Genomic DNA, 10,804 nt, shown 5'->3' on the forward strand with positions numbered 1-10,804 from the left:
TAACGCTCAGTTGTTGGACTAACCGGTTTTGCAGGTCATCATACCTCGCAGGATAAAGGAAAGGGAAAAGTTTAATGTTGATGACATTTGTTTACTCATAAATGTAGTAAAGAAAGTTTTTGTTAGTCCGCATTTTGTAAACAATGTTACATTTTGTGTTATAATTATGATGATGTGGATTATCTGTTTGGTGGAAATTGTGGGCTGTTACAGTTGGTATCAGAGCCTTAGTTTAAGGGATTCGGGTATTTACGAAATACTTAGACTTAAACTAGAGGTGGAAAGTTATGATAATAGGTTTCACTGGGTCTATGAACATGGGAAATATGTTATACTGAACCTATTATGAGAAAGATAGATTATATATGATTGATATAATCTGAGTTATGCATAGACTTGAGGAAGAATGTGTTATTATGTTTTGATTATGAAAATAATCATGTGTGTTTAAATGTGACAGAAAGAGTTATATACTGAGAAATGGCAGATAATCCCAATCAATCAGAAAGGACCTCTACTGGTTATGGACGACGGGAAGAAGAAACATAACACAAGGAGAGCACCCGAAAAATATGATGACGATAGAAACGCGAAGTCGTAGCAGGGGTCGAGGAAGAGGTAGAGGTACTAGACAAGAACATGAACTGTCAGCTCAAGAAAGTTCAATGTCTGGTCATGAAAGAGGAAGGGCAAGGGGTGGACACAATGTTCCTGATCCCGGATTTATTACCCAAGAAATGTTGGCAGCAGAGTTGGGAAAATTCCAAGAAAGTTTGGTGAATTTGTTGGGGCGTACAACCCAAAATAATCCAGAAGTGGTAAGAAATTCCGATTATCAGGAGGAAGCCGGAGCTAGTACACCGGTAACTGGTACATCTGTACCCCTTACTTCATCCTCAGTACAAAAAGGAGGAGATATCAAAATGTTTCTTGCTTGTAAGCCTCCCAAGTTTTCTGGTGAGCGTGATCCTGCTAAAGCTATGTGTCGGCTTAAGGAGACAGAGCTGAGTCTGCAAATTAGTAAAAGTGCAGAAGAGGATAAAGTTATGTTTGCTGTGTCACGTCTGAGATCAAGTGCTTTGTACTGGTGGGAAGTCCTGTCCAGTTCAGATCCGAACATTTTGAAGACCATGTTGTGGGACGAATTTGTGGTTAAGTTTAAAATGCAGTATTGTCCTGAAGCTGTAGTACGAAAATTGGAAGATGATTTCCTTCGTCTTGAGCAAGGAGACATGTCAATCCGCCAATATACAGAAGTTTTCATGGAACAATCTAGGTTTGCTCAAGCCTATATAATATCTGAAAACAGTAAAGTGAGAAAGTATATATGGGGATTGGAGTCGAATCTTCGGAAGTATGTGATATTGTAACACCCCCAAACCACACATTGCATGTAACACATATTTCATATAAAAGAAATACATGATATCATCCCATTCAGGTCCCTTAGTACAATAATCTAATATGACCAAATACAAGGTCCAAAAATTATAATACATCACTTGTACTAATCAATCAAAACTATACATTAAAGCATATCTTCGAGTATAAATGCATATAGGAAACTATTAAATCTTCCCCTTTCCCTTATTATTCGTACCTCCTGCAACACATAGTTAAAATCACAAAACGAGGGTTAGACCGAAAGGTCTAGTGAGATACCCTATTTATGTTATTGCGGGGTGAAAATCACCAAAAACCTTTATGGAAAACAATTATTCATATATATAACAAATATATGAACAAATAAGATATCAATACCAGACTTCTTCGATATTTCAAGCAAAGTTTTCACTTATACAAATCTCATACCTCTGAATCAAACAGGTTTCACATAATGCCACTTCTAAACCTTTTAAGTCAAAACAAGGTTTATAAAGTTTTAGGCCAAACCTGACGTTTTCTCCTCAATAACATCTAGTCTATGAAAACTGGGACCCAAGACCACGTTTGACTTTTTCTCTCAAAATAATGCGATTTTGATGAAGATCTGATGCAATGCTGTTCGTGAGGATGATTCTTGGTTGATCCTTGGAGTATGTGTTGATTTGTATGCATCTTCGATTGCTGCATCTGGTTTTGGCCTGTGGTACGGTTTTCCTTTCTTTTAGGGTTTGCTCGTTCTTGGTTTTCTGTTTCTTCTCCTCGATTGAATCTTGCTTTTGTCCACGATCTGGTTGTTTGTGTTTTCATTTTCTTGGGCTGTTGGAGAGGTGGTTTGGGCTGTGTGTAGCGTGTTTGGCGATTTAGGGTTTTGCGGTTTATACAGCTTATACGGCTAGGGTTTTACTGTTTATACAACAGCTTCGGTTTGGGTTTCTTTGATCCGGCTGTGGTAGAGTGTGAAACCTTCATGATTTTATGTTAAACCTGAATCTATTTGTTCTCGTGCTGTGCGTTTGAATAAAAGATTCTCGTTGTTCTTAGCATGATTTTATGTTGTGCTTGTTGTGATTTTATGTTGTGCTTGTCGTGAGGAGTTTATTGATCGACTTGCTACTGTTGATTTCATTGGTTGCATTGCTGCAGGTTATTGGTTTTTGGTTTGCACGTATTGGTTTGAAAGCAGATCGAGTTAAGGCGGTTTATAGTGCTGTTTTGGTTCTCTGCGTTTGCTGATTTTTTTTTGCTGCGACTGTTCTTGGCTACCTAGAGTGCTATTCTGGTAGTTTTATGAACGGCTGGTCATTCTGCTTCGCTATTTGTTTTGGCCGCTGCTTAGTTGCTTAACCGTTTTAGTTGCTATGTAGTTGCTGCGGGTTAGTTTCTGGTTTGCTGCTGCTGCTTCTTGCTGTGTTTGTGCAAAAAGCTGGTGGGTAACTGCTGTAAACCTGCTGGTATTTTTTCTGCTATTTTGTTCTCGTTCTAGTTGTCCACTGCTGCAGAACGTTTTGCTTTCATTTCTACACGTCTTTGGCTGCTGTTTTCGGGTGCCTAGCTTTTCTAGGCTGTTTGGTTCTGGAAGTTTGTGAGAAGGATCGTCGAGGCTGCTGTCTAGTGGTTCGAGTGGGGCAGAGGCTATGTGTTTGCTACTGTTCTACTACCCGTTTTTAATCCTTTGGATAGACCTGCTGCTGGTAATCTTTTTTAGTGGGGTTTGTTTGTAGTAATCGGCTTGATTTCCCGTGGGATTGGTTTTTGTCTGTTTTCTTTTTTACTGAAAGGGGAAAGGTAAATCCCCAGGCAATTTTATAAAGACAATAAAAGCGTCATCAAACAAAGCAATCAGCAAGAGAAACTACGGCAACTTTGACTCACAAACCAAGTCATAAGAAGCCAAAAATGACAAAGGGAAATACACCAAAACAAAACAACACACCTCGCCAAAATACAAAAGGCAAGAAAAACCCAAAAGACCCAAAACCCAAAAGGAGCACCACCCACAACATCACAAAACATTGGAATTCAAAATCTTCCTCCTAGTCTTCCAAGCCATTCGATGGAGAATCTGCATCTTGATCACCGCAATCACTTTATCCTCCGAATGATTGAAATTGTCGAAGAACTTCCTGTTTCGTTCCCTCCAGATATTATAAACCGTTGCCGATAGACCAAGTTTCTGGACCGTAGACCAAGATTTCCAAGATTGAGCGGACCCTCTGTGAAGAATATCCTCCCAATTGTTCGGATAAGACAATAATCCCACCTCCTTTTTAATACCATCCCAAATACTACTTGAATAAGAGCATTCAAAAAATAAGTGATTATGCGTTATCTGTTTCCTTTTTGCTGGTTAAGTGTTTCTGTGGTCTTCGTTGTTTTTTGAGAGTATTCCTGGTGGTTATTCAGCACCTCCTTACGGGGTCTTCGTCTAACTTACCTTGGATATTTTACGAGAACTTCAGCACCACGACTTCTTAGCTTGTGAAATGGGATCTGTTGATGAAAATTATCCTACTGACCCTAATAGGGTTTCGGTTTTTGAGCGTCTTTCTTATGTTGATCAAAATATGGTTGGAAATCGGTTAAATGGTACGGGAAATGGGGGCCGCACGAATCTTAACTTTGCTAAAGCGGTTGGCCATTCTGAGGCCACGGATCTGAACTTTTATCCCCTCGCGGACAAAAAGCAGGTTAGTGTGACAATCCCAATTGAAATGGCGAAGGAAGCTGCCAAAGCTTATAATTCAGTATTGTATGGATATTTATTGGGACCTCGTATCCCATTTCCTCTTGTGAAAATTTTTGTTAAAAGGGCTTGGGGAAAGTTTGGGTTTTTGGACGCGATGCTAAACGAGAATGAAATTTTCTTCTTTAAATTTAATGATGTGGGTGGATGTGATCAGGTGATTGAGGCTGGCCCCTTGATGATTAGAGGTGTCCCTTTATTTGTCCATTGATGGGATCCATCCAAGGGATTAAGGAAACCGGAACACTCATCTTGTCCGTTGTGGGTGAAACTTCGTAACATTCCTTTAGTCGCTTTCAATAAAGAGGGTGTTAGTCGTATTGCAAGTGCCTTGGGTGTTCCAAAGCAGATGGATTCTTGTAGTGCAGCTATGTGTGAAAAGGCTTGGGGTAGACCCGGTTTTGCTAAAGTTCTAGTTGAGGTTTGGGCTGTAGGAGAACTTAAAAGAAAAATTGATGTTGAAATTCCTAATATTAATGGAGGGGATGCTGAAAGTGTGCAAATACAGGTTGAATATTTATGGGAGTCGGTTCAATGTACCCATTGCCAAATCTTTGGACATAAACTTTCGTCATGTGCTAAAGCCGCTAGTCTGAATAAAGGAAAGCAAACCGATGGGCGTAAAGACTCGGACGGGTTTACAAGAGTGGAGAAAAAGCAATGGCGTGTCAAGGTTGGAGGTAGATCCAATCACTCTACTCTAAGGCAGGATAATGTGAGTAAGGAGAATGGTCCTCATGAAGCGTCTTTGGAGGAGAATACCGTGAGAGGAGATCTGGAAACGGAGGGGAATTCGGTTACCAATAACGTAGGGCCGATTAATCCGCATAGAAATAAGGGGAGGAATGCTTCTGGTGATTCAGGTATGAATGTAACTTCTGGGGCCTCTTCTTCACAGTCTCATTCTATGTCTACTTCTACCCCGCTCCTTTCTTATGTGATAAAAAATTTCCGTTTGCCACGAAGGGGGGTTATGATAAACCCTGTTGAAGCTTCTAATCGATTTGGTGTTCTTGAGAAGTTAGGGGAGGAGGTTGCTCGGCTGGACTCTCATATGATGGTGCTGAAAAAGTTTCTAATGTGCAAAATCTGGATGGGGATAATCTGGATCAAGGGGACATTCCAACATCTTCCTCATGTTGAACTTTGCTTCATGGAATATCCGGGGGCTCAACTCTCCGGTTAAACAAAAAGAGGTGAGGAATTTGATTCATTGTAATGATGTGTGTTTGTGTGCCATTATAGAATCGCATGTTGCTAAGGACTCCCTAGAAAGTGCATGCTATAATTCTTTTGGCAAGTGGTTTTGGTTGTCTAATCAAGCGATGAGTGAATATGGTACTCGTATAATCCTTGCTTGGGATTCAAGAGTTTTAGATGTCATTTTCTTAGAGGCTCATAGTCAATTCTTAAATTGTAAAGTTTTAGTTTGAGGTAGCCATGATTACATTTTCGTCTCTTTGGTTTATGGGGCTAATGTATGTAATGCCAGAAGAGAATTATGGTCGGGTCTGCGGAAATTTAAAGTTCTGATTGGTTATTCTCCGTGGGTTGTAATGGGGGATTTCAATACCATGTTATTTCCCCATGACGGTTTTGATGGGTCTTCTCGCCGTAATACGGATATGTCTGATTTTTATGCGTGTGTAGAGGATGTGGAAATTTTTGATTTACACTATACAGGCGTCCATTTCACGTGGAATCAAAAGCCGAACTCTTCTGGGGGTATCATGCGTAAGCTGGATAGAGCTATGGGAAATTCAGAGTTTACGTCCAAATTCCAAGATGCTACTGTTCAATTTCATCCTTCGGGCCTTTCGGATCACTCGCCAGTGATCTTATCTTTCAAATGTGGCACTCGAAAAAGGAGGTATGGATTTAAATTTGACAATTTTATTACTGAACATCCAGCCTTCTTACAAGTTGTTAAAGATGAATGGGCCAAACATATTGAGGGCACTTTTATGTTTCGAATAGCTTCTCACTTGAAGGCTCTGAAGACTCCTCTTCGGCAACTTCGAAACTCCTATGGTAATCTTGGCAAGCGAGTCTCGTTTTTAAAAACTGAATTAGACCGCATCCAAATGGATGTAGATAAAGACCCTTCTAATGGTGAGTTAGGCCAAGATCTTGGTCATATTCGTATTGCGTATCAGAATGCTTGTCGGGATAAGGAAAGTGCTGCTAAACAACGGGCTAAAATTAAGTGGTTGAATGAAGGTGATTTGAATACCAAATTCTTCCATAAGGTGATCAAAGAGCGGCATTACTCCAACTCCATTCAGTTAGTCTGCACGAGTAGTGGAGTTTAGTAAGTCTATGGAGATGATGTCCCTAAAGTGTTTGTGGATCATTTTAAAGATTTTTTGGGTATGAGGTATGTTTCCGATGATCCGTCTATGCCTGATGAGGTTTTCTCGAGAAGGCTTTCTGTTTCGGAAGCTAACCATATGATCAGACCGCTCCAAAATGAAGAAATTAAAAATGTTATGTTTAGCATTGGTAATTATAAAGCGCCAGGGTCAGATGGATTTTCCTCAAAGTTTTTCAAAGCGTCTTGGGACATTGTTGGCCGTGATGTGGAGATTGCCATCCACAACTTCTTTTATCGAGGTAACCTCCCGAAGAATTTGAATCATACTCTTATCTGTCTTCTCCCTAAATCTGTTAATGCATCTAGGGTTACGGATTATCGGCCTATAGCTTGTTGTACTGTGCTTTATAAATGCATCAGTAAATTAATTGTCAACAGAATGAAGGACTCTTTGGATTCCTTAATTGATAAAGCCCAATCGGCTTTTATTCCAGGTAGGAGGATTACGGATAATATCCTGATGGCGCATGAACTTGTTTCTAGGTACCAGACCACGTCGGGTCCACCTACTGAAAGGGGAATTTCCCCAGGCAATTTTATAAAGACAGAAAAAGAGCAAAACCATACAAAGAGTAATCAGCAAGAAAAGCTACGGCAACTTTGGCTTACAAACCAAGCCATAAGAAGCCAAAAAAGACAAAGAGAAATGCACCAAAAAGTAAAAGTAAAACTAGCCAAAGAATAGAAGGAGCAAATCCCCGCCATCTTCCAAAACCGAAAGCCTTCATCAAGCACTTTTTCACGCATCATTGATTCGTATGAATTTCTTCCTTGTCTTCCATGCCATTCTTTGAAGAATCTGAATCTTGANAGCCTTCATCAAGCACTTTTTCACGCATCATTGATTCGTATGAATTTCTTCCTTGTCTTCCATGCCATTCTTTGAAGAATCTGAATCTTGATCTCCGCCACAACTTTTTCGCCAACTTGATTGTAATTTTCAAAGAATTTTCTGTTCCTTTCCCTCCATATGTGGTATACCGTAGCCGATATACCAAGTTTTTGAGCCGTAGACCAAGATTTCCACCTTTGAGATAAACCCCTGATAAGAATTTCCTCCCATTTGTTTGGACAATTCATTATCCCAACTTCCTTTTTAATAACCTCCCATATACTACTCGAGTAGTTGCAATCAAAAAATAAGTGATTGTGCGTTTCAATCACTAAATTACAGAAAACACATTTCAAATCCGGAGGTTCATGCTTCCACTGACTAATGCGATCTTTTGTTGGTAATCTGTTATGACAAGCCATCCACATACACAGAGCATGTTTAGATACGTATGCTTTATTCCATACCACCTTGTACCAATGCACAATCGGCCCCACTTCTTGTAATGTGTGCCATGCCACTTTTACTTCAAATTGTTTCCGAGTATGCTTAGCATCAAGCCAGCTGACCGTATCCTCAATTTGACTGGGAAGGGGTATCATAACACTTTGCAGTTGGGGATATTGTTGTATCCAATCCACCGGCCAAGTAGTACCAAACCTAGATGTGCTTTTAAAATAGATATTAAAAAAGCTTATGATACGGTGGATTGGCGGTTCCTTATTGTTATGCTTCAAGGATTGGGATTCCATCCTGTGATACTCAGATGGATAAAGGAGATGGTTTCAACTACGTCTTATTCTCTTGCCATCAATGGTAATTCCTATGGGTTCTTTCATGGTGGGAGGGGACTTAGATAGGGCGATCCTTTATCCCCTTATCTGTTTACAATCGTGATGGAGGGGTTTTCTTTGCTCCTTAAACATTGTATTCAAGAGGTTGCCGACTTTGGTTACCATAGGGGTTGTGAGGAGCTGGATTTGACACATCTTTGTTTCGCGGATGATTTGTTTGTGTTTACAAAAGGGGATATTCTTTCCGTGGAAGTGCTTAAAAATGTCTGTTTCTTTTTCAGAGTCGTTCGGGATTAGCTCCAAGCCTTGAAAAAAGCGATATTTACTTTGGTAATGTGCCTCCCAACATAAAGGAGGTCATTCTAGAGTGTCTTCCTTTCAAGCTAGGTTCTTTTCCTGTCCGATATTTGGGGGTCCCTTTATCTCAGGCTCGGTTGAAGATTTGTGATTATGCTCTGTTGATTGCTAATGTAAAGGGTCGCATTCTTAATTGGAAATCCAAGTTTTTGTCGTTTGGTGGGCAACGTCAACTAATTATATCGGTTCTCCAATCACTTCAACTTTATTGGATGTCGGTTTTCTTATTCTCGTCGGGGTTAATCCATGATCTAGAATCTATTTTTAGGAAATTCCTTTGGGCTCCAAGGGAAGTTCCTCGAGGTAGATGTCGGTTATCTTGGGATATGGTCTGTCGACCGCTTGAATCTGGGGGTCTTGGGATTAAGCGATTATCCACTTGGAATAGGGCTCTTCTGGCTAAACATGTGTGGGATATAGTGAGACATCGGGATTTCTTTGTGGGTTCGTTGGATTTAATAGTCATAATTTACGCTCCTCTCACTTCTGGCGGGTTCAGAAGAATTCTAATTGGTCGTGGGTCTTTCGTAAAATTTTGGACTTACGTAGTCATTTGAGAAGGTTCCTTTTTTCTCAAGTTGGTGATGGTCGGGATACGAATGCATGGGAGGATGATTGGTTAACTTGTGGTCCTCTTTCAGCTTTTATTTCGTACCGGTTTGTCCATTCTTGTGGGTTCTCTACTTTTACGACGATTCGTGATTTGATTATGAGCTGGAATGGTGTTTGGCCAGATGATTGGTGTAGCAGGTTTGCGGTAATTCATAATTCTCCGTTACCTTTGTTGAATGATTCTGTTTGTGACAGAGTTCCTTGGGGGGAAGATCGAAATGCTTGTTCGGATTTTACGGTGAGTAATGCTTGGGTTTCTTTAGAGGGAAATCACCAGGTGGTCCCTTGGTACAATCGGTATGGTTCTCGGGCCATCTACCGAAACATGCATTCTGTTTGTGGCTTGCTTGTCAGAGACGTCTTCCTACTCAAGATCGTTTCCTTTGGAAGGATGAACCACCGGAGCTGAAATGTTCGCTTTGTGGGCAATGTATGGATAGCCATGTCCATTTATTTTTTCAATGTCAGTATGCTCATGAAGTTTGGAATAGTATCTTACACATTACGGACCTGAGGGATATGCCTTCTATGTGGGATCATATTTTGGTAGTCCTTTCGGATTCTAGGCGACATTCGAAATCCTTGAAGCAAAAACTGGCGGTGGCGGCGTCTGTGTATTATATTTGGCAAGAAAGAAATAGAAGACTCTTTACTGAGGATCGTCGCACGACTTTGCAACTTATCAAAGTTATTCTTGATTCTATCTCCATTCGTGCGGATTGGTTGGCGCGTTGGCCTATGCTAAATGTTGGTTGATATGGTGGTTTGGTTTTAGCTTTGGGGGGATTTGTTGACGTTTAAGCTCCTCTTTTTTATGTTTTGTTGTGTGTTTGCTTCTATTGGGCTTTGTTTCTTTTGGCTTGTTGTGGCTTGGTGGGGTGTTCTCCAAGTCTGTGGGGTTTTTGTTTGTAGGTAGTGGTCTTCTCGTCTTTCCGTTTCAGTTGTACTAATCTTTTTTTGGTTTATAAATTTGCCTGGTTCTCTTTCAAAAAAAAAAAAGGTCTGATCAAACTAAATATGCACCAATTGGTGTCTTTTTGACCCAATTAGACTCCTTATAAAGAAATGGGCCTATTAAACCAATTAGGGTCCAATTTGATTAATTACGATCCATTNCACCAATTGGTGTCTTTTTGACCCAATTAGACTCCTTATAAAGAAATGGGCCTATTAAACCAATTAGGGTCCAATTTGATTAATTACGATCCATTTARTRTCATTTTGACACGAATGACTCGATTAAAAAAAGTAGGCACGTTCTTCCTACTAGGACCAAATGGAAACTTAAGATCCATTATATACCTCAATTAGTCACATTAACGTCTAGTTATACTAAGTTTGACTCATTTAGTATCATTTGGACCCAATTAGACTCCTCAAGGAGAGATGGGGCGCTTATACGCATTATGTCCTATTCAGACTAATTACGACCTAGTTTGTGTCATTATGACCCAAATCGACTCCTTATGGAGAAATAGCGCATTATATCCACTAACACAAAATGGACACACCAAGGACCAATAAGACTCATTCTACCTCAATTGCTCCCATTAACTTCTGATTAGACTAATTATGAACCATTTAGCACCATTATAACTCAATTAGACTCAAAATGGGGAAATAAGCCGATTATACCCTTCAATGTATCTAGTCTCATTTTGACCCAATTAGACTCCTTCTGGAAAAAAAGACTCCTTTTATGACAT

General features: G+C 40.1%; 2 protein-coding genes across 2 annotated transcripts; both read left to right on the top strand.

Moving 5' to 3' along the window:
* The first annotated feature begins 5,685 nt into the window (after window positions 1-5,685).
* LOC112511400 lies at window positions 5,686-6,441 on the top strand. The gene has a single exon (XM_025117001.1). The coding sequence runs from the start codon at window positions 5,686-5,688 to the stop codon at window positions 6,439-6,441; it is 756 nt and encodes a 251-aa protein (XP_024972769.1).
* A 60-nt stretch (window positions 6,442-6,501) lies between these two features.
* Window positions 6,502-9,854, top strand: LOC112511401. The gene is made up of 4 exons (XM_025117003.1): window positions 6,502-7,161; window positions 8,411-8,930; window positions 9,128-9,336; window positions 9,453-9,854. Exons 1-4 carry the CDS (start codon window positions 6,502-6,504, stop codon window positions 9,852-9,854), a joined length of 1,791 nt encoding a protein of 596 aa, XP_024972771.1.
* The last annotated feature ends 950 nt before the right edge of the window (window positions 9,855-10,804 follow it).

Source organism: Cynara cardunculus, assembly GCF_001531365.2.
Source record: "Cynara cardunculus var. scolymus isolate 2C chromosome LG 4, CcrdV1, whole genome shotgun sequence".
NCBI lineage: Eukaryota > Viridiplantae > Streptophyta > Magnoliopsida > Asterales > Asteraceae > Cynara > Cynara cardunculus.

What these genes read in the sequence shown, in the direction of transcription:
- LOC112511400 (XM_025117001.1), top strand. Translation starts at nt 5,686, where the DNA reads ATGGGGGATTTCAATACCATGTTATTTCCCCATGACGGTTTTGATGGG.
- LOC112511401 (XM_025117003.1), top strand. Translation starts at nt 6,502, where the DNA reads ATGAGGTATGTTTCCGATGATCCGTCTATGCCTGATGAGGTTTTCTCG. An exon ending in AAAGAGAAATGCACCAAAAA is followed by an intron (nt 7,162 to 8,410) that starts GTAAAAGTAAAA and finishes TTTCTTTTTCAG; the next exon opens with AGTCGTTCGGGATTAGCTCC. An exon ending in ATGCTTGTTCGGATTTTACG is followed by an intron (nt 9,337 to 9,452) that starts GTGAGTAATGCT and finishes CTTGCTTGTCAG; the next exon opens with AGACGTCTTCCTACTCAAGA.